The sequence below is a fragment of the Rhinatrema bivittatum genome, chromosome 7 (genome assembly GCF_901001135.1).
Source record: "Rhinatrema bivittatum chromosome 7, aRhiBiv1.1, whole genome shotgun sequence".
In the NCBI taxonomy this organism is placed as follows: domain Eukaryota; kingdom Metazoa; phylum Chordata; class Amphibia; order Gymnophiona; family Rhinatrematidae; genus Rhinatrema; species Rhinatrema bivittatum.
In genome coordinates this window covers 101,287,357-101,311,656 of record NC_042621.1, presented here as the reverse complement: position 1 = coordinate 101,311,656, position 24,300 = coordinate 101,287,357, and the positions used below count along the sequence as shown (strand labels likewise).

Here is a 24,300-nt window from a genome sequence, read left to right as displayed (position 1 = left end):
ACTCTAACTCTCCCATCTTACTTCTTAGACTTCTGGCATTGGCATACAGACATTTCAAAGTGTGTTTTTTGTTTGTATTAACAACCTGCTTTTCAGTTGTTAGAGATAATTTGGAAATCATTAGCTTCGGTGATTATTGTCCCCCTTCCAGTTATTAGTTTAAATTTGATCATGTTAAGATTACTGTTGCCAAGTGGCCCCAACACCGTTACCTCTCTCACCAAATCCTGCATTCCACCAAGAATTAAATCTAAAATAGCTCCCTCTCTTGTTGGTTTCTGAATCAATTGCTCCATGAAGCTGTTATTTATTACATCCAGGAACTTTGTCTCTAGCACGTCCTGATATTACATTTACCCAGTCAATATTGGGGTAATTGAAATTACCCCAATTGAAATAGGTCGGCTGTAAGTCCCTTTATTATCCTGACTTTTGTTAATTTGTTTGTTTTACAGTTCTTTTGTGAATTCCTGTATGGCGATCCCCCCCGATGCAGCCCACGGCGAAACACGGGACCGTGTCGGGGGACGCCATTAAGCTGGTGTTCGTATAAAACTGTGGAGTTGCCAAATGGAAATATTAAAACTTCTTAACCTTAATATGCCTTTCAGAGTATTCTGTTAGGATTGAACATACATCTGCATTATTTGTACTTTGCGATATTGCTTGAAGTGCAGATCTCGCCCATTGTGGTTTCTTGGTAATTGAAATCTCCCATTATTACTGCACTGCCAAATTGGTTAGCTTCCCTGCTTTCTCTTAGCATTTTATCATCTGTCTGACCATTTTGTCCAGGTGGACGGTAGTATACTCCATCACTAATGATTTCCAAATTATCTCTAACAACTGAAAAGCAGGTTGTTAATACAAAGAAAAAACACACTTTGAAATGTCTGTATGCCAATGCCAGAAGTCTAAGAAGTAAGATGGGAGAATTAGAGTGTATAGCAGCAAATGATGAGATTGAGATAATTGGCATCACAGAGACGTGGTGGAAGGAGGATAACCAATGGGACAGTACTATATCAGGGTACAAATTATATCACAATGATAGGGAGGATGAACTTGGTGGGGGTGTGGCACTTTATGTCCGGGAGGGTATAGAGTCCAACAGGATAAAGATCATACAAGAGACTAAATGCTCAGTAGAATCTATATGGGTAGAAATCCCATGTGTGTTGGGTAAGAGTATAGTGATAGAAGTATACTACTGTCCACCTGGACAAAATGGTCAGACAGATGATGAAATGCTAAGAGAAATCAGAGAAGCTAACCAATTTGGCAGTGCAATAATAATGGGAGATTTCAATTACCCCAATATTGACTGGGTAAATGTAATATCAGGACTTGCTAGAGACATAAAATTCCTCGATGTAATAAATAACAGCTTCATGGAGCAATTGGTTCAAAAACCAACAAGAAAGGGAGCTATTTTAGATTTAATTCTTAGTGGAATGCAGGATTTGGTGAGAGAGATAATGGTGGTGGGGCCACTTGGCAATAGTGATCATAACATGATCAAATTTAAACTAATAACTGGAAGGGGGACAATAAGTAAATCTACAGATCTAACACTAAACTTTCAAAAGTAAAAACTTTGATAAAATGAGGAAAATAGAAAAAAAACTGAAAGGTGCAGCTGCAAATGTTAAGTGTTCCACAGGCATGGGCATTGTTTAAAAATACAATCCTAGATGCGCAGTCCAGATGTATTTCATGCATTAAGAAATTTGGAAGGAAGGCAAAACTATTACCGTCATGGTTAAAAGGTGAGATGAAAGAGGCTATTTTAGCAAAAAAAAAACCTTCAAAAATTGGAAGACAAATCCAACTGAAGAAAATAGGATAAAACATAAGCATTGTCAAGTTAAGTGTAAAACATTGATAAGACAGGCAAAGAGAATTTGAAATGAAGTTGGCCATACAGGCAAAAACTCATAATAAAAACTTTTAAAAATATATCCGAAGCAAGAAACCTGTTGGCTGGACCATTAGATGACCGAGGGGTTAAAGGGGCTCTTAGGGAAGATAAGGCCATTGCAAAAAGACTAAATGAATTTTTTGCTTCCAGTTCCGGAGATGGTTTTCAAGGGTGATGAGTCAGACGAACTGAACCAAATCACTGTGAACTGGGAGGATGTAGTGGGCCAGATTGACAAACTAAAGAGTAGCAATTCACCTGGACCGGATGGTATGCATCCTCGGGTACTAAAGGAACTAAAAAAATGAAAATTTGTAACCAATCATCAAAATCATCCATTGTACCTGAAGACTGGAGGGTGGCCAATGTAACTCCAATATTTAAAAAGGGCTCCAGGAGTAATCCGGGTAACTATAGACCAGTGAGCCTGACTTCAGTGCCAGGAAAAATAGTGGAAACTATTCTAAAGATCAAAATCGTAGAGCATATAGAAAGACATGGTTTAATGGAACACAGTCAACATGCATTTACTCAAGGGAAGTCCTGCCTAACAAATCTGCTTCATTTTTTTGAAGGGGGTTAATAAACATGTGGATAAAGGTGAACCAGTAGATGTGGTGTATTTGGAATTTCAGAAGGTGTTTGACAAAGTCCCTCATTTGAGGCTTCTAAGAAAACTAAAAAGTCAAGGGATAGGAGGTGATGACCTTTCGTGGACTACAAACTGGTTAAAAGACAGGAAACAGGATTAAATTGTCAGTTTTCTCAGTGGAAAAGGGTAAACAGTGGAGTGCCTCAAGGATCTGTACTTGGACTGGGGCTTTTCAATATATATATAAATGATCTGGAAAGGAATACAGTGAGTGAGGTTATCAAATTTGCAGACGATACAAAATTATTCAGAGTAGTTAAATCACAAGCGGATTGTGATACATTACAGGAGGACCTTGCAAGACTGGTGCAAGGTGTTGCACATAGGGAAAAATAACCCTTGTTGTAGTTACACGATGTTAGATTCCATATTAGGAACTACCACCGATGAAAAAGATCTAGGCATCATAGTGGATAATACTTTAAAATCATCGGCTCAGTGTGCTGCAGCAGTCAGTAAAGCAAACAGAATATTAGGAATTATTAGGAAGGGAATGGTTAACAAAACAGAAAATGTCATAATGCCTCTGTATTGCTCCATGGTGAGACCGCATCTTGAATACTGTGTACAATTCTGGCCACCGCATCTCAAAAAAGATATAGTTGCGATGGAGAAGGTACAGAGAAGGGCAACCAAAATGATAAAGGGGATGAAACAGCTCCCCTATGAGGAAAGGCTGAAGAGGTTAGGGTTGTTCAGCTTGGAGAAGAGACAGTTGAGGGGGGATATGATAGAGGTCTTTAAGATCATGAGAAGTCTTGAACGAGTAGATGTGAATCGGTTATTTACACTTTCAGACACTAGAAGCACTATGGGGCATTCCATGAAGTTAGCAAGTAGCACATTTAAGACTAATCGGAGAAAATTCTTTTTCATTCAACGCACAATTAAGCTCTGGAATTTGTTGCCAGAGGATGTGGTTAGTGCAGTTAATGTAGCTGGGCTCAAAAAAGGTTTGGATAAGTTCTTGGAGAAGTCCATTAACTGCTATTAATCAAGTTTACTTAGGGAATAGCCACCAAACACCAAGAAGATCCAAGCAAGAAGAAGATCCCATGCATCAGTAGCATGGGATCTTCTTGGTGTTTGGGTATTTGCCAGGTTCTTATGGCCTGGATTGGCCACTGTTGGAAACAGGATGCTGGGCTTGATGGACCCTTGGTCTGACTGAGCATGGCAATTTCTTATGTTCTTATTTGCTCGCCAGCATTGTCTGTTCCCATCAGTCTCAATTCATAGTTTCATGGCAGTATACAGAGTTCTCTATAGCTCACTGAAGTCCAGGGTTAGAAATTAATTTAATCAGACGCAGTGACATAGGACCCTGCCAGCAGTATTGGTAATTACTGGAGGTTTTGGAATCTGATACATACGTGATAGTTTCCAGTATGTTTTTCAGCTCATTCAGGTAGTCTATCTTCTCTTGAAAGTACTGCTTCCAGATTACTGCAATAATGGAGTCAGGCTTCACCTCCTCATCCTACATGGGACAACAAAATGAGGTAATGTCAGAAATTACATTTTGTATCAGTAGTCTTTAGGGCCAGATATACTAATGTGTTCCTCTAATTTTGTGCGTAGGGGGAAACATTTAGTACACATGGTCCATAATAAAAAGAGAAACCATTCTTAAAGCACTTTCGTTTAAAATTAAATATAACTGGATTTTTTTTTTAAGTTAATAAAAATCACTCCTAAAAAAGGGAACTGTATAAAAGATCTAACTCGCCAAACAACTCTCACATACTGTTTCATGTTCTCAGTGGGCTTTTAACCTAAAGGTCAATATTCAGCAAGCTAGCAAGTATTCATACAACCATATAAATCAGAATGGATAAAAAGGGTGGGCATTTTCAAGCAACTTGATGCTTGACTAAGTCTGAATATCTGCATATAGTTGGGTACACCTGTGGACAGATTAATGATATTAGATGGGTATTTAAATATGGAACTGAGTAGCAAAGTTCCAATAAACAGGGCTGCCTGATGCCGGAAGAAGAAGCCTGCAGAATGGCTGCCAAGTACCCTATCCTGAGGCAGCTGAAGAGGCCTGCACACCTAAACCAACACCTCTGAAGAAGAGATGGGGCTGCCATGGACCCCAACCAATGGGCCAAATAAAGGGGGTCTGGTGGTGGTAGCCTATGTATCTATGAATGGGAGCGTGTGTGTATTGGAGCCTGAGGGCATGGCAAGCCTGTATATGTATGTGGGGAAAGGAGTCTGAGAGAGTGAGAGCATTTTTGTGTGTGTGTGGGAGCCAGAGACAGTAAAAACCTGTGTGTGGGAGTGGGATCCTGAGAGTGAAAGCCTGCGTATGTGGGAGCCTGTGTGTGAGCCAGAGACAATGAGAGTCCGCATGTATAAGCCTGAGTGACAGCCTGTGAGCAAAAACCTAAGCCTGAGAGAGTAAGAGAGTGACAACCTCTGTGTAGGGGGAGAGCTGAGAGAGTGAGAGCCTGTGTGAATGGCAGGGGGGAGCCTGATAAAGTGTGAGCCTGAGAGAATGAGAATCTGTGGAGGTGTGCACATCCGAATGCATGTATATGTGTGAGGGACCCTGTGAGACAAAGCATATGACAATAAGAGCTTGTGTGTGTGTGTGTAAGAGCTTGCGAGAGCCTATTTGTGTGTATGTGAGAGCGAGAGCCTGTGTGTGAGAAGAAGAGAGCATGTGAGAATGAAAGCATGTGAGAGAGCATGTGAGAACCTGTGTGACAGAGAGAGCAAGTAAGTGAGAGAGCTTGTATGTGTGTGAGAGTGCATGTGAGAGTGAGAACCTATTTGTGTGTGTGAGTAAAGGAACAAGATAGAAGGAAAGAGAAGAGAGACTCTGAAAAAGGAATTAGGAAAATGCCGACAAGAGGAAAGTGGAAAAAAAGACACCAACCAATTAGAAAAGAAAGATAGACAAAAAAATAATAAAACAAAAAAATATATACATATATTAGTGTTTTTAGTGATTAGAACATGCCATCTTTGGGAATATGCATTTCTTATATTTTTGAGTCCAATATTTAGTAAGCTGTTAAGTGGACAAGTTATCCAGTTAAAATTAGCCGGATAACTTGTCCCGTATATTCAATGGGATAAACATCCATGGTCTGACATCCCCTTGTATTGCTTCCTGTATACACAGATACCGTCCTCTATTTCCATTTGTTCTTCATCGCAGCATCTTTTAGAAATTCCTTACCTTTCCCAAGCCCAACTAATCATATCTTGGAAGCGGATTTTCAGTATTTCAGGTCCAGCACTTTGGAATAGTCTCCCAGTAGAGATTAGATCAGAGAGTGATTTGTTTTGGTTTAGGAAACTTTTAAAGGCATATTTCTTTTCCCTGGTCTTTTCAGATTGAGCTTTTCATCCTTTTAGGCTGGGTTTTATGTCTGCCAATTGTTCCTCACAACCGCTATACAATAATTGTTGTGTTTTAGAGTTCAAGCTTTTTATTATTTTAAGGTAAATCAATGCAATAAGAGAACACAAACATCTTAAGTACAGGAGCACACCCTCATTCCATTGTAACTTTCAAGTAAAGGAAATATATGTTAGGAATCCAAGTAATCAGAAATGTATTGCCAAATTACATTCACTTTTTTCTTCTGTTGCAATTTACTTGCTGCAGCTAGTTTATATTTATAAACCATACAAATTGAGTTCCACTAATAAGTGTATTGATACCCCTACAGATTCTGAGGATGACTCTTTAGATACCTCACCCAAATTCAATAAAATTGCTGTCTGGGGTAGACAGCTCCTTTCTGATCTGCCCACCCCACATTTGGCCCGCCTTGCTGCCAAATAGAGTGTGGATCTGAATACCGAGATTACGCCACAATTATTGTCCTGTGCTTTTAAATTGATATATCACCACTATCTTGCAGCTTCCATGCAGGAAATTCAGTTTAAATTCCTACATAGAACCTATATTACCAGGGTTAGAGGCGTTTTAATGAAACTAGGGAATTCAGATACCTGTTTAAAATGCAAAATGGCCCCAGAGGATCTCTGCCATATGTTTACTGGGTTTCCTACATTGCAGCCCATTTGGCATCATGTTACTACCGATCTGGATAGGTTACTTGGTTGCCACATCACTTGGTCAGGGAAGTCCTTTTTATTCCAGGACAAGCAGGATATAGTCCTCACATATGGGTGACATCACTGGACGGAGCACTGTCGCGGAAAACTTTCTGTCAAAGTTTCTAGAAACTTTTGACTGGCACACTAAGCCAACTGAGCATGCCCAGCATGCCATGATCCCTCAAGCCACAGGGATCTCCCTTCAGTCTTCTTTTTTCCACGCTATTTGCCTCACGGTGAAGGAGCACTGTGTGGTAATTTCCACACGCTATTTTTTCTTAACAGAAAAAGTTACAAGTTTTTCAAAGTTATCCCCTCCATAAGGGTCTCCCTTTTTCCACCGTCCGGTGAGTACATTTTTCCGGTCGATACCGTTATTTCGAATATTTTAGTCAGAAGATTGTCAGTGGCTGTCCGGCCTTCAGAATGGCTACTGGGTTTAAGAAATGCCCGATTTGTCCTTGTACCATGTCCATTACGGACCCACACGTAGAATGTGTGTTGTGTTTGGGCGAGAAACATGATGTATCGACATGCCCGCAGTGTGCTGAGATGACAGCAAAAGGCAGACGGGCTCGACTGGAGAAAATAGAGCATCTTTTCCATCTTCACTTGCTGCCATCGACCTCGACCTCAACACACTCATCTCCGGCTGGAGCGAGAAAAAAGTTAGTATTTAAGACACGACATCGTCCTAATGAAGTTGGTGACCATTCATCTCCAACTCCTTCTCAGTCGTCTATAAAATCCACCTCAATGCTCGAGAAAAAGGGCACTGAGCATCAGGAGAAGCACCGGCACCGAAGAACTCTGGAATTGATGTCCGGGGGGCAATCGATACCTATCGAGCCGACTCCAAAAAAAACCTTGGATAGAGTAGTCATCGGTACCATCGATGCCTATCTCTCCCAGGCGATCCCCACCGATTTTGGTACTGAGTACCCTGCCACCACAGGGATCTGTGGAAGGGCCGGTTCTGCCTTCACTGCCACCTCCTTTAGCTGCTCTGACTTCACCAGCTATAAGGGTGAAACTGGACGGTTTCATCCGCCAGGCGGTTAAAGAAGCTTTACGGGAGATTCCATCGATGCCATTGCCAGCACCGGCACAGACTCCATCACAAATTCTGATTCCATCACCAGGGCCAATTCCATCACCGGTGCCAATACCATCACCAGCACCGATGCCCGCACTGACACCAATGCCGGACTTGACACTATTGGCGCCGATACTCGCCAAGCTAGATGCTCTTCTCGGTGCCATTCCGGTTCAACCTCTCCCACTAGGATCAAAAACTCTGCTTCCCAGTCCTAGCGATGATGATGTCTCGAAGAGTTTACCGATGCCTGAACCAATACCAGGATCATCGGGTATATCACATCCGAGGCCTTCTTTTTCTCCATTGCTTTCAACGATGCCACCGATGAAACTGTTGATGCCGGGGGGTCACGTGGAGTGATGCGCTCACGCAGACGCGGTCCCTGTCAGCTCCGGGCACCACGCTCCCAAAATTCACTGGCATCGCCCGATAGTCACCTTACCTAGCTGCAATCGCACCAGCTGTAAGCAGCATATGTCGATCGTGCATTTTATGCAACGATCTCCCCAGCTAATGACGTCCCGAACCGGCAAAAAGACAAAGAAAAAGGGAGAACCGCCGAATCCAAAATGGCGGCGACCACGAGTGAACCCGGCATAACTCCTGAGAAATCAATCACGGTGACGATCCTCAAACAGACTATTGCGGAAGCTCTGGACGAAAAACTGGCTACTATATCCTCTCAACTTTCCGAAGTAAAAGCGGCACTAGTGGGCTTTACCCCTCGCATTGAGCATATAGAGGGCCGGGTCTCCCTAGCGGAGGATGACCTCACAGCGGCAGCGGCACAGCTCTCTAAACACTCTACTGCTGTAAAAGACTGCCAAGACAAACTCGACGACCTAGAAAATAGGTCTAGGTGGGCGAATTTTAAGATTCTTGGGCCTGCCTGAAAGTATTGACAATTGTAACCTTGGGACTGTCTTGGAAAAATGGCTTCCAGAGGCAGTCGGCCTGGAAGTCTTACAAGGATCGCTGTGCATTGAACGGGTCCACAGGCTAGGAGCACGGGGGTCGGCCGACTCACACTCACGAATCGCCATCGCTGAAATCCTGAACTTTAACCACAAGCAGCAAATATGATGGCATACAGCAAAACACCAGACCTTACCTAACAAGGCCATAAGGTCCGAATAACTCAAGACTATTCAGTCAAGGTTTCTCAACAGCGCAGGAAATTTTCTACGATCTGCTCGCAGCTGATTAACAAGCAAGTGAAATTTGCTCTCCAATTTCCCGCAACACTTAAAATATGGGGAGATGGAAAAACATCCACCTTTCAGAGCCCAGAGGAAGCCCAGACGTTTTTGGAGCAAACCACCATTCCAGGTATGTGAGCCGGGTGCGGACACCATCAGAGATCGCGGACTTAAACAGGGGACATTCCCTCTGGGGAGCACCCACATGATAGACTGATCCCATTGGAATGGGGCGTCTGCATACTGGACATACGTTAGCAGCTTGGGCTAACCTGTTCCTCATACCTGCTGGCAGAGATGTTTAAAGGCTGATTGATGCTTAAGTATAGCAAAAACTTTCAGTTCTAGGGTTTTTTTTTTCTTGCAGCCAATACATTTGCAGTAATACTGATTGTATTTTGGTTTAAGACGTAACAGTTAGTTTAAATTCTAAGTTTGGGAGCGTGGTGCCTGACCACCCAGATTGTTTGCACGTGACCTCTACTCATCTCCAGAGTTGGAGAAGAGTCTTTGATGTTTTTGAGGGTTTATATTTTTTATTTTTGCTTTAGTATGGGGAGTGGAAATTTTCAGAGTGGAGGGTGGGGGGGAGAAGGGATTTGGGAGAGGGAAAAGTAGGACAACTAGATTGGGGTAGGGTAAAAACAGAGCAAGAGACAGGAGAAAAGACAGTGGGGAGGGTATGGCAAAGAAGAGAGCGGAGGTATGGCGGAATATCTCAAGGCCACAACATGAAAGGGCGACCAAAGTTTGTGGGAGGGGATAGGCTGGGATCCCTTCCCAAGAGGACACATATGTATAGGCTAATGAATCAAGACCCCCATCCAGAGATAACATGACCGAAAGGCTGGAGTGGCGATATTAATACACAAAAATGCAAATATTTTGGCTGAACGATCCATCACCGACTGTAATGGATCTGACTGCTGGAGTTAGCAGTCAGTAGTGGACGACTCCTATAGAAGGGAGGAGTTAGCAATAGCTCCTGTGGAAGGAGGAGGTAGCAGTCTGATATGCTCAGCTCCTGTAGAGGGAGTAATAAACAATCTGTTAGGCTTAAGACTGCGGGATAGCAATCTATTATGAATCTGTTGCTGAAGACTCCTGATGGAGAGAGTATTAATGTTACCAGCGGAGTGCTTGGAGAGGGCACTCATCTGTAGAGGAATGTAGATAGGTGAATCCTTGGGCTGATGGCAGATGACTGCGCCCCCAGGAGGATATCCTGAGAGGGACTACCGGCTAGGCTTGGGTATGGAGACAGACACAGATAGTTCTTTTATTAGACAGGTTAGTAGAACCACCAGAGGTGGCAGTAGTGAGCAGATATGCCCGGCAGGGCTGAAGTCCCTCAGATACTGGAACAACGATCCCAGGGTTGCTGAGCTGTAGAGAAACTATAGAAAGTGAGTAGACAGGGTATGCTGTGTTCATAGCCAGAACTAGATGACAAAACTCACATAAGGTCTTTAGAAAGCTCAGTAGCTGGAAAGGGTTAGGCCCTCGAGGAGGGAGTACCTGGTTCCAGGGAAAGCTCTAAGAGAGCGGTTGTAACTCACAAATGTCTGTATCTGCGATAGCTTCCAGGCAGTAGAGAATCCAGAGTGTTCAGGAACATGGGCCCTCGAGGAGCAAGTACCGGTTCCTATCGGCAATCTGAAATAAAGATAACTCACAAATGTCTGTATCTGCGATAGCTTCTAGGCAGTAGAGAATCCAGAGTGTTCAGGAACACGGGCCCTCGAGAAGCGAGTAATGGTTCCTATTGGCAATCTGAAATAAAGAAAAGAGAGCGAGGCCCCCGAGGAGTGGGTACTCCTGGTAAGTCCGAGGAGGCAGAGTAGCTTGGACGAATCCTTCCTAATTCGATGTGTTAGCAAATTCTGAGACCTTTTATATTGGAAGTGGATGACGTCATCTCAGGGGGATGCCCCCGAGGTTCGCGCCCTTGCTGGTACATCAATCGGAGCGCGCACCCTACATCATCAGGAACATGGCGGATCCACAGTGTTGTGCCGGTCCGGGGATGCCAGAGGGAGACGGCAAGAAGAGGCCGCGGCAGCTAACCGTCCATCAGACCCAGAGGGAGTCACCACAGTGGTAAAGAGGGCGGAGTGAGGGCATCGAGCAGCGACGGACGCAACACCGACCTAGATGGAAGGTATGTCATTATTATGGGGAAATGGAAAGGAAAGGCAGTCACTATCTGTAATATGTATGCACCCAATGACCCCCCCCCCAAGCGTTTTTTGCACATCTCACGATCACGTCATTGTCACACCTAGTGGGTCAGTTATATGTTGCCGGGGATTTAATGGGGTGCATGATTCTTCCCTAGATAGATCACCTGCACACACGAACCACAACTCTCGACGTCTGGGAGCAGTGCACTATATGTGTAAGCATCTAGGGCTGCTAGATGTTTGGCGGGTCCTCCACACGTCGGAAAGAGACTTTACTTTCTTTTCAAACCTATACGGGTCCTTTTCCAGAATAGATTACATTTTGGTGTCAAGGGAAGCATTTCCTTTAATTGCAGAGGCGACCATAGAACAACCGGTAATCTCAGATCACTTTCCAGTATCTATCCTCACAAAACTAAAAGATAGACACACAGGAGACGTGTTTTGGCGTTTTCCCAGTTTCTTAAGAGAGGATAAACATTTCCAGATGCACCTAGTAGAAAACTGGAAGGAATACACTACACATAGGGGCAGATTTTCAAAGGCTACGCGTGTAACTCGAGAAAATTTGCCCCTGCGTGCGCTGAGCCTATTTTGCATAGGCTCGGCGGTGCGAGCGTATGTCCTGGGGTTTGTAAAAAGGGGCGGTCTGGGGGCGTGGCAGCAGGTCGGGGGGCGGTCCGGGGGCAGGGTTGAGTGCTCCGGCACAGCGGCCTGTGCTGGGGCATGGCGCGTCGGCTTGCGCAAGTTATGCCTGCCTTGGGCAGGCGTAACTTTTTCAACAAAGGTAGGGGGGGATTTAGTTAGGGCTGGGGGGGATGGGTTAGATAGGGGAAGGGAGGGGAAGGTGGTGGGGGGGCCGGAGAAAAAGTTCCCTCCAAGGCCACTCCGATTTCGGAGCGGCCTTGGAGGGAACGGGGAAAGCCATCGGGGCTCCCCTCTGCTCGGCGTGCACGTGTGCACCCCCTTGTGCGTGCCGACCCCGGATTTTATAACATGCGTGCGGCAGCGTAAGCATGTTATAAAATCGGGCGTAGATTTGTTCGTGCCAGGTTGCGTGAAGAAATCTACGCCCGTGCATACGTTTTAAAATCTGGCCCACAATGAACAACATAAAGACAACGCCACGTTATTTTGGGAAACGGGCAAGGCTGTATTACTAATTGTATTACGTGGGGAAATTATTGCCTACATTAGTGCCTGCAACAAACGAATTAATAAATATATATTACGTTTAGAGGAGGGTATGAAAGACGCCAGGAAATCATTTATAAACTCCCCTACCGATGATAGCCAGAGAGCCTACTTTAGTATGTTACACCAGTTAAATAATATTCTACACCTAAGGGCGCACAAATCATTATAAATCGCTCAACAACATTTTTTTCTTTTTGGCAATAAAATAGGGAGGCCCCTTGCTAATCTGGTAAGAGTCATTAGGTCAAGGTCCCATGTAAAGACCATGAAAACCAAACAAGGCACAATGGTCGAGAAGGATAAGGATATAGCAGAAGTGTTTCGGCAATTCTATGAGGGCCTATATACCCGGAGGCAATCTCGCCTCCTGAGGGAGAAGATAGGTTCTTTTCCAATATTCAGCTGCCACAATTGTCGGCAGTACAAAATCAATTCCTTAACCGACCTATCCAAACTTACAAAGTCCTCAACGTGATCACTATGGTGGCCCTGGGAAAATCCCCAGGCCCCGACGGGTTCTCCTATGATTTTTACAAACTCACAAAAGAATACATGCCTCTCACGCAATTCTTCCTAGCCAGACTTGCCAGAAATGAATTTCTGAGACACTTCAATAATGCTCAAATCATAGTTCTACCAAAACCGGGGAAAGACCCGTCCCTACCAGAGTCTTACCGTCCTATATCGCTATTGAACAGCGATTTAAAATTATTAGCTAAAATATTAGCGGAAAGGCTCAGTATACTTCTGCCCAGGTTAATCTCAGACATACAGGTGGGCTTTGTTAAAGGATGGAAAGCCATGGGGCATGTGATAAAGCTCATTACGGCTATGAAAATATGTCAAGATAGAAAGATAAAAACCTTAGCCATAGGATTTGATTCAGAAAAGGTTTTTGACAGGGTGGCCTGGCCATATATGTTCTCTGTCCTGCAACGTTATGGTCTTCAGGGATAATTTTTGGAGTATGTCCGGTTGCTGTACAGATCTCCTCAATCTCAAATAATTGTCAACAATACCGGCTCAGAGCAGATTTCTCTACAGAGGGGTGTTGAGAATGGGGGGGGGGGGGGGGGGTTAGTGTGTCCTTGAGCCTCAGCCCGGGCCCAGACCTTCAGGGCCGAGCCGAGGGTTGACTGTGGCTCCGCATGGCTAACGGGCTGACCCTCTGCCAGGCCTGCAAGCTCCCAAGGCCAACATCCAAGGATGTTGGAAGTTGAATGGTCCTCCGACCATTCTGAGCCCTTTCGGACCTGCTGCGAACAGCATGGAGCAGCAGGCTTGGCCTGAGGTTGAGGGCAGATGGAGGCCTTGACAAGTAGACAGGACTATGACTGATGCAACGGCATCTCGGACAAAACTGGGCTGATGCGACGGCATCACAAGCATGACGAGGAACTTGATCCAAACAGGACAAGACATAAGGCAGGAGGACATTGGCACTGTCTCTCAGGGCGCCCTACACAGCCACATCCTCTGGCAACGAATTCCAGAGCTTTATTGTGCATTGAGTGAAAAATAATTTTCTCCGATTAGACTTAAATGTGCTACTTGCTAACTTCATGGACTGCCCCCTAGTCCTTCTATTATTCGAAAGTGTAAATAACTAAGAGCTGCACAGAAATAGGTGCACCACTTATCCCTTGGTGGTACGCACTGATAGCACTCACGTGGATTCGGATCGAGGTGGTCTGTAGCCCAGACTCCAAGAGGAGCCACAAATAGTCCAGGAATCGCAGAGTGGGGCATGAGAAAGGGTCTAGGCCCTTTGCCTCACACCAGATGGAGAACCTTCTCCATTTCATTTGACTTCCTGGTGAAAGGCTTTTGGGAAGCCACCAGTACCTGCAACACATCAGAGAGGTCAAGGGGACTGTAAGACTACCCTTTCAACATCCAGGCAGTGGGGACCAGTGTCTGGAGGTTCGGATGGTGAAATCTGCTGTGGTCCTGCGTGATCAGGTCAGGGGAGGTGCCCAGGCATATGGGCTCCTGGATCAATAGGTTGCGGAGGATTGGGAACAAAATTTGTCGCGGCCAATATGGGGCAACCAGGATCATTGTGCCCCTGTCCTGCTGGAGCTTCACGAAAGTCTTCCCCACCAGTGGGAGCAGAGGATATGCATACAGTAAGCCCTTGCCCCAAAACTGGGCAAAGGCATCCGAGGCTGGTTCCCCATCTTCCCTGTACAGGGAGCAGAAGTGGATCACCTTGAAATTCTGAGGGGAGGCAAAGAGATCAATATCTGGAATGCTCCATAGATGGAAGAGTCTGTCTGCAACTGTCAGGTTGAGTGACCACTTGTGCGGGTGGAAAGCTTGACTCAGGTGGTCCGCCACCACGTTCTCTGTCCTTGCAAGGTAAACAGCTCATAAGAGCATATTCTTGGATATAGCCCAAGCCCAAATCTGTATCGCCTCCTGGCAAAGCAGGAAGGAGCCTGTGCCTCCCTGCTTGTTAATATACCACATTGTGACTTTTTTTGTCGGTCTGGATCAAAACCACTTTGTGGGCCAGGTGATTCTGAAATGCCGAGAAGGCGTACCGGATCGTTCGCATTTCCAGGAAGTTTATTTGACAACTCGCTTCCTACTCCGACCACATGCCTTGCGTGTGGAGGCTGCCCACATGTGCTCCCTAGCCCAAGGTGAAGGCATTGGTGGTCAGTACCATTTGGGGGGATGGTGCTTGGAAGGGAAGGCCCCTCTCTCCAAGTTGGTCAGACTCTCCCACCAGGAGAGGGAGTCTTGGAGTGGCGAGGTAACTTGCACTGGCGCCGAGAGGTCCTGGGTGGCTTGATGCCACTGAGAGTGGAGTGTGCTCTGTGCTACCTGCATGGCTAGCCGAGCAAGTGGAATGACATGAACCGATGCTGCTATGTGGCCCAGCAAGCAGAGCAGTACCCGGGCAGAGACCGTCCGATGATGCCAGATGGAGTGTTGCAGCGATGCCAGGGTCTGGCCAGAGTTGTGTTCAGCAGAGCCCCAATGAATGCTAGCTGCTTGGATGGGCTCAGACAGGATTTGGGGAGATTGATCATGAACCTCAGTGACTGTAGCACCTTGGCTGTCAAGCGGAGGGAGTGTGGAGCGCCCTCCTGCATGTGGTGCTCCTGATGAAGCAGTCATCCAGGTAGGGGAACGTGCACCCCATTGCGGTGCAGGTGTTCCCCTACCACTGCCAGACATTTTGTAAAGACCCACAGGGCTGTGGCAAGGCCAAAAGGCAGCACCCAGTATTGGAAATGTCGTTGGCCCACCATGAAGCGGAGATACTTCCTGTGAGGCGGGAATATCGCTATGTGGGCATAAGCGTCCTTCAGATCAAGACAGCAGAGCCAATCTTCTTTGTGAAGGAGAGGGATCAGGGTGCCCAAGGAGACCATTTTGAAATGTTCTTGCTGCAAGAACTTGTTTAAGGCTCTGAGGTCGAGAATGGGCTGGAGGCCGCCTGTTTTCTTTGGTATCAGAAAATATCTCGAGTAGAAACCCTGGCCCTGTAGAGAGCGGGACATAGGTTCTATAGTTCCGGCCTTCAACAAGGCTGAGAGCTCCAACTCTAGAAGTTCCTGATGCCTCCACAGGTCCCAGACTGGGGATGGCAGAGAGTCCGCCGGGACTGTCCTGAAATTCAGGCGATAACCGTGTTGCACAATGGCCAGAACTCAGCGGTCAGTTGTAATAGGCCAGCGGTCTGCGAACAGACATAGCCGGCCCCCGACCGGTGGGTAGGGGTCCGTGGGCCCCGCAAGCTAGCATCCACTCTCTCACCACCAGTCAAAGGCCCGCAGCTGGACTGGGCTATGGCACGGGTTAGGCCTGGGCCATGCTGTTGGTGAGGCCGGTCCCTGTTGTAGTACGTGGTGTCCTGGTGCGGGAAGCCGGAGGGTAGAATCTCCTCTGGTGGCAGAAGGACTTGTGAGGTCCTTGACGCAGGGACCTGTTCACGGAGGACAGTAGGTCTGAGGTGCTGGCCTAGAGCTGCTGCAAGGTCTCGTGATGGTCCTTGAGCTGAGCCACCGTGTCTCTGACCTTGTCCCCGAAGAGATTTTCTTTGGTGCAGGGCAGGTCTGCCAGCTTATCCTGGACTTCTGGCCGAAGGTTGGAGGCCCGAAGCCAGGCCATGCATCTGGCGCTAATTCCCGCAGCCGATACCCTGGCCGCCATCTTGAAGACATCGTAAGTGGACCTTACCTTATGTTTCCTGGTCTCCAGGCTCTTCTATACTACTGCCTCCAGCGCATCCTGTTGCTGTTGAGGCAGGTACTCCACCAGCTCCTGAACTTGTTTCCACAAGTTTCTGTTGTACAACTGGTAGGAGGCGATACAGGCAATAAGCATTGCCCTTTGAAAAACCCTCCTGCCAAGAGCGCCCAGGGCCCTATGTTCATGGCCTGGATGGGCGGAGGAATGAGTACGAGATCTCTTGGCTTTTTTGAGGGCAGACCCCACAACCACAGACTGGTGGGGAAGCTGGCATTTTGGAAAGCCAAGGGCCTGTTGGACAGATAAAGGACATCTGTCTTCCGCTTAACCAGGGAGACAGACCTCGTGTGTTCCCACATCCTGTATAGAAGTTCCAAGAGAATTTTGAGGATTGGGATGGGTACTACCAACTTTGGGACATCCACAAACTGGAGAACCTCCAGCATTTTGTGGCGGGTATCTTTCTCCATGAGGAGCTGGAAAGGAATGGCTTCTACCATTGCCCTGACAAAGCCCACGAAGGAGAGGTCATCTGGCGGAGGTGGCTCTGATGGCAAGTCACCAGAGCCCTCGGAAGAGGACTTCGATGAATCATCACCCTAGGGATCATATGGCACATCCTCCTCACTAACATCCCCGGGAGGACGGCAAGGAAAGCCAGCGCCCATGCCCCTCAAGCTGCATCGAGGGCTGCCTCGGCAACCTCAGTGCGGAAGGCCTCAAGGGCATCAATGGTGCTGGGGGCACCAAGGGCCCGAGGGAACTGATGGTCCTGGAACTCATGATGGCCTGGGAATGGACTTGGGGAGTGGAAGCACTTTCGAGGGCCTCGGGCGCGGTGTTGAATCTTCCTTCTCGGAGGATCCAGGAATTGGTGTCGCTCCAGAGGGAGGCCTCGGTGGCCGATGGGAAACCGAAGGAGCCCCAGGCACCGGTTGTGTCGGTAGTTTGCCCAACAGGTCGTCAAGACACTCCACAGGGGCGCTAACAGCACAGGCATTGGCTCTGGTGCCAGTATAGGGCCAGCGCTGGAAGCAGTTCAAAGCTCCAGAGGGCACAGAGCACTGCCTGCTGCACCCTGCGGTCCAGTTCTTCCTGAAAGTCTGTGATGAGAACATGAACGACCGAGGAGAAGGAGGATGAGGTGTCACCGGAACCTCCATGGGAAGCCGAGGAGGCTCGGTGCCCGGCACCATACTCTGTGGGGAACGTCTGGGACTCCTGGGTTTAGAAGAGGATGGGATCTCTTCACCACAGGGTCACTTTGGAGGGGGCTCGTGCAAGAATGGCTGGAGGACAAGCTGTTGTATGATTTTCCCCCATGGCCCATGATGGGCAGAATGGTTTGAAGAGTCAAGAGTTACAGAGGGATGGTGCTTCTGGTGGCACCAAATTGGCTCAGGAGTCCATGGTATGCAGACCTGCGAAGGCACCTGGTAGACTTCACCCTTGGTTCTGCAATCATCTGTCTGTCCTAAAGAAGAGGAAATTATTAGGTAAGTAGTAATTTCTCAATTTTATAAACTGTGTGGTGGGAGCTGCACAATTTATAAAGTACATGCATATGTTTCAATACATTCATTTATTTTCAAAGCAAGAAAAGCACTTTCTTTATCATTTTATAAACATACATTTATTTTACATGTGAAATAAATTTGACACTGTGTGAATAAGCATCTAGAATTAAGCATGAAGGCAGGTATTTTATAAAGTATGAAAGAGTACTTTGAATCACCAGTTTGTTAATATCATCACAAGTTCACCTAGTCCTCCTCCAGTTCACCTAGATCCTCTAACACTTTACCCTGAATCCTCACCAGTTCTCCACGACCTCCCACTCAAAAACTGCAGACAACCGATAAGTCTGATTTCACTTGCACAAATCAATTAGCAGATGTAAAAGTATATGAATATGTTTGGTAATGTCTAAATGTATATCTTTTACAAAATAGCAACTACTATACATACCTCTGAACGCTGCCCCAGAACATCCCTAGATTGCCCCTCCCCCCCCAGTAAAACATATGCATGAAACTGAAAATGTGTGTACTCTCAATGTTTATAAAATAGCATGTATGCGTATACATTCTATTTATTCATGATTATGCTACTTTTACATGAGGAACACCTTTGAAACTTCACTCCATATGATGAGAGATGCTGTGAAGCAGAGCGTCTGCTCCATCATTGTTACTCAGAGAGGCACAAAGCTTCCCTTTCTGCCTCAAAAGGGGAGATTGTGAAGAAAAGAGCTTACATCTGTTAATATGGCTTTGTAGTTGATTTTGTCCTCACTAGTGCTCAGATGGACCTCTGCTGCATAAGTCAGGTCCTGGATCTGGTTCACGGTTTTTAAAGGGAAAGTGGTCTTCAGTGCCAGACTGTAGATAAAAACAGACACTGGGTAGGTATCCGTCAACATTTAATACAATGGAATTTGATTTTTATAGAGTTTTACACAAATGTACTCCCTTGAACATTTTACAAGCAGAATTAGATAGGTAGAATTAGATTAGATAGGACCAGACAGAAGAAAGAGAAAAGGCAGCATATTAACAGAGGCAAAAAAAACCTCATGGTACAAAAATGTGGAGCAGGATAAAGGGAAAATACAGGGGAAGTTGAAGACAGGAAAATAATCAAAATATTGAAGGATTCTCTGATGACAGTGAGCCACTGCATCACATGACCTGTCATTTGCACAGTCTGATGACTCTTCTGAAGGTTTCCAGAAGCCTTTGGGCATGGAGGGGTGTGTGTGCGTGCAAGGGAGTATGGTAATGTTCAATCATGCCACCACACCTGCTGCTCTTCAGGTACTGTTTAATATATTACAGGAAAAAGATGTACCACGAGTCTGTTTCCATTTTGAGCTTTCAGTTGGTTTTTTATTTTGGCATCCAGGCCAACTCCTTTTCAGTTGGAAATTTTCTATTTTTCCTTTATAATACTTAATTAGCCTTTTTGCAACTTTTTGAAGTTAGTTCTTTTCTATCATTATGGTGATTGCAGTTTCATCCCTGCTGAACTGTATTCATTGCTTATTGCCCAGTTGTATGTGTTCTCAGTGCATGTTTTTTCTCTTGAAAAATCGCTTCCTTTGATTTTGCATTAATTATTTTCAGGACCATGAGAAAGCAAGATAGCTTCAAAAGATACCCATAGTAATCCCAGAATATGTTTAAGAACATAGGAACATAAGAACATGCCATGGGTCAGACCAAGGGTCCATCAAGCCCAGCATCCTGTCTCCAACAGATCATCACTAGGAGTGCTGCAAATTCTGGCCAAAGGCCACTAAGTCTCTGTATCTACAGCTTCTCAAGGTACAGTAAATATTCATACCTGGGAACTCTCCAGATTTGACCTGGAGACTTAGGAATTCTAAGGCAATTGTTGGATCTCTGGGCCAACATGTAAAAACTCTGGGTGCCATACTGCTGCTGCTGTTGCTAATGAAGCAGTCTGTGTGGCCTGATTGGCTTGCATGGGCCAATCTGATGCTTCCTCCCTTTTTCCTGACTTTCTGATTGGTCCACGGGGGAGGGGGGGGGATAGGAAGAAAGGGGAACCCCCCAGGAGTCCACAGCAGGTTTAGAAGATGGAATAGCAGGGCTGGAAGTCCCATCAGTCCATAGCAAGAGCATGACAAGAAGATTCAGCAGATGCGGGGGGCCCTAAGGAGGAGGTCGTTGCTACTGGTGGGTTTAGGGTTGGTGAGAAATAATGAGTGAGTGAAGAGGGAAGAAGTGTATTTGAGGGGAGCAGGTGTGTGTTTGGGGGAGGGAATGTATGTGAGAGGTGGGATAAGTGGTGTTATAGTACGTCATAGAACACACACAATCTTGTAAAAGCAAAACTTAATTTACTAAATATTAGGGATGTGAATCGGGCTTCGGACGATTGAAAATATCGGATGATATTTTCAAAATTGTCAGAAATCGGGGGCTCCCACGATATTGATCATGGGGGTTCTCTTATCGGTTTGGGGGAGGGCGGGAAAAATGGCACACAAAAATAACCCCTAAACCCACCCCGACCCTTTAAAACTAATCCCTTAGCTTCCCCCACCTTCCCAAAAATTTTTTTACAGGTGGTCCAGTGGGGGTCCCTGGAGTGATCTCCTGCTCCCGGGCCGTCGGCTGCCACTAATCCAAATGGCGCCGATGACCCTTTGCTCTTACCATGTGACAGGGTATCCATGCCATTGGCCGGACCCTGTCACATGGTAGGAGCACTGGATGGCTGGCGCCATCTTGTGCTCCTACCATGTGACAGGGGCTGACCAATGGCACCGGTAGCCCCTGTGACATAGTAAGGGCAAAGGCTACCGGCGCCATTTTGAATTCTGGCAGCTGACGGTCCGAGTGCAGGAGGTCGCTCCCAGACCCCCACTGGACTTTTGGCAAGTCTTGTGGGGGTCAGGAGGGTCCCCCAAGACTTGCCAAAAGCCCTTGGTGGTCCAGCGGGGGTCCAGGAGTGATCACCTGCACTCGGGCCATTGGCTGCCAGTAATATGTCGAAATCCCCTAGATCGACACTAGAGGTCCTTAGCTGAAGCCCTAAGTTAGGATATAAGAGGAGCAAACCATCTCTGACGAGCCTCACAAATAAGGCTGGATTGGTCAGCCAGCCTGTATAAAACCAGGCAGAAATGGATATTGCTGTGGCACTTTGATTTGGAGTTTCAAGGAGGAGGGTTAAAACAGGAGTCCCAACTTCAGGCTCCCACAACCTGACACCAGGAAGAAAGGAGGAGGCAGTTCCCTGGCCCAGTACCCAACAGGTCTGGCAGGGTTTCTCTCAGTTGGAGCAGTGTTGAGGAGTTTATTTTTGTTCCTATTCTCTTGGAAGGAATCTTTTGGTGCCATTCCTACCTAGGAGAAGGAGTAAAGATTTGACTTTTGCTGCAGTGTGGATTTTTCCAACTGAAAGGTCCAATAATATCAAAAGGGGAGCAGGAGACCCCTATACCCACACTAGAAATCCATTTTCAAATGAGCATGACTGAGACCAAAAGTGCACCTGGGTGGTGTTGAAGATTAACTGAGGTGTACCAACTGATTTGACTGAGGACTTTTGTTACAGTATAGATTTTCTTTTGGAATACCCCACTCAATTGTTCAATGTGCTTTTTGGGGCTGGAGGCAAGGACAGCAAACAGTGAATACGTTCACCAGTAAGAGAGAAAGCAAGCAAGAAAGAGACTTTATTTTCCTCCTGCTATGCTTCGGGCCTTGGAGGTTTATCCTCCCCTCCACCCCCTCAAAGAATCCACGCCCCAGTGTGAAAGGAATGGTGCTTGCTGAACTGGGACTTAGCCCAGGAACTGTGTGTGTCCCCTCTGCAACCGTTCAGCCCTGCACACCAAATTGGAGGGGGAACCTTCAAATCTTTTCTAATTTATTATGCAAAAAAGATTTCCTTAATCAGAGACACTATACAAAGCTTCAGATGCTCCTTGAGTCACTGTTATTCCCAAACCAGGAAGAGATCCTGCTACTTTAGGTGCTTATGGACACATATCATTGTTCAATTAGGGCATCAAAATATATGCTAAAGCATTGGCAAGTAGATTAAAATACATATTGCCTAATCTCTTCTCTAAGGGGAACAGGTGGGTTTTGTACACAATAGATGATCTAGTGTCAGTGTAAGGAAAGTCTTGGCAGTATGGAAAGATACAATAGAGCATTTAATCTTGGGTAATTTCTTATAATATAAAGAAGGTATACCTTTTTTGAAGAAGTATACTTATTTAAATATAATAAAGGTCCATAATAACATCTTTGTATACATTTTCTTCAATACTACAGGTCACTTATAATCACTGGTCCAATGTGTGGAACAAAATGCTTTCCCTTTTTAAAAATTTTAATTGCAAATAAAAAATGAAATGCACTTCTTTTTATAACTTAATAGGAGCCTGCTGAAATTTCATTGTGTATTTTTCTACAGAAGGAAGCCTGTCATGATATCGTGTTTCATCCAGCTGAATCAGGGGCATGGTTTTCACAGCAAGATTTTCAAAAGAAAGTGCATAGACACTTGTCCCAATATATATTCATATTTTGACCAAGACTGCTACTGAGCAGGTCTAAAATTAGCTGGATAAACTTATCTGGCTAACTCAAAAATTATCTGAATATATTCAGCAGCCCGGTCACACCACTGAACATCCTAGATAAGTTAGCCAGATACGTTTATCTAGTTAATTTGTTCAGCCAAATAGTGGCAGAATATTGAGCCCCTTATACTTTACAATTATGGGGCAGTAACCCCTGAAAAGCTGCCCCTGCCTGCCCCTGCACGCGCCGAGCCTATCTTGCATAGGCTCGGCAGCACGCACAAGCCCCGGGACGCGCAAAAAGGGGCGGTCCGGGGCAGTCCGAGGGCAGAGCAGGGCGGGGCCTGAGCCTCCAGGCACAGCGGCCATTGGCCGGCGCACGTAACTTCTTCAACAAAGGTAAGGGGGGTTCTAGGTAGGGCTGGGGGGCGGGTTAGGTAGGGAAGGGAGGGGAAGGGGCAGAAGGAAAGTTCCCTCCGAGGCCGCTCTGATTTCGGAGCGGCCTCGAAGGGAACAGGCAGGCTGTGCAGCTCGGCGCACGCAAGTCGCACAATTGTGCACCCCCTTGCGCGCGCCGACCCTGGATTTTATAACATGCGCGCGGCTGCGCGCGCATGTTATAAGATCGGGCGTAGATTTGTTCACGCCGGGTTGCGCGAACAAATCTGCGCCCGCACACGGGTTTTAAAATCTACCCCTATATGCACATTTACACAAATGTACCACAGAAGTTTTGCCACAGTATCTACCCTGAGCCACCACTAGGAACCATGGGGGAAGGCTGTGGTTAAAAACTCTAAAGCTATGCAGTCATCAGCTTTCTCTTTTGCTTACCTTAATTGTTCATTGGTGACAATACCACTGTTTGTGATATCAATCATGTTAAGCTCCCTTAGCAAGGAATCACTGAGGCTCCTCAATGCAAGATAAACACTTTCATCCACCTATAAGAAAAATCATGAGAGCTCAAATCTGATCTCTGCAGATACAGTGCTAACATCTTCATTGTTTTGTTATTTTCTGAATCTGACAAATTTTACATTGTCATGTAAGGGAATGATTAATTGAAACCCTGCGGTCTGGTCCTTGCGAACACTTCTGCCAATAACCCTCGGTCCTAACCTACAGTACTCCTTGATTCTTTATTACTGAGCCTTGTGCACCGTTCTGCCAGTGCACCTTAGTCCTCATCTGCAACATCCCCATTATTCCAGTACTGAGTTGAACCAATGCACTTCATTGCCTGCCCTGCAGCATCATTTGCTATTCCAATATAGCAGGGGTGCAAACCTTTTACATATCGAGATCCACAAAACCAGAAATCACAGAAGCTGAGAGCCACCATGCCTTTCACGAGCGAGGGGGGGAGAGGATGCCCCCTTGCCCAAAAGAAAAGACCAATTCTTTTTCTTTCTGTCTGTATCCCCCGCTAGTCTCTCTCTCTCAGACACGATACCCCCTACACACATTTATTCTCTCAAAAATAAATCCTCACACACACTCACTCTCTCTCCCAGAAACACACCCACATATACACATTCACTCTCCCCCCCAGATAGATACCCTCACACACAAAGATACACATACACACTCTCCATAATTCCCAGACATAGACACTCACTCTCTCAAACAGACACTCTTCTCTCAGACAGAGACTCTCACACTCCCTTAGACAGAGATACACATTCTG

At 46.1% G+C, this 24,300-nt stretch overlaps 1 protein-coding gene across 1 annotated transcript in view; it reads right to left on the bottom strand.

Moving 5' to 3' along the window:
- Positions 1-24,300, bottom strand: part of TSNAXIP1 (translin associated factor X interacting protein 1) — a 265,687-nt gene that overhangs the window by 9,775 nt on the left and 231,612 nt on the right. The window contains exons 13-15 of the mRNA XM_029608818.1: positions 23,445-23,554; positions 18,801-18,924; positions 3,947-4,053 (exon numbers count right to left, since the gene is read on the bottom strand). Of these exons, the coding sequence (XP_029464678.1) occupies positions 3,947-4,053; positions 18,801-18,924; positions 23,445-23,554 (341 nt within the window). The remainder of the gene's footprint in view (positions 1-3,946; positions 4,054-18,800; positions 18,925-23,444; positions 23,555-24,300) is intronic.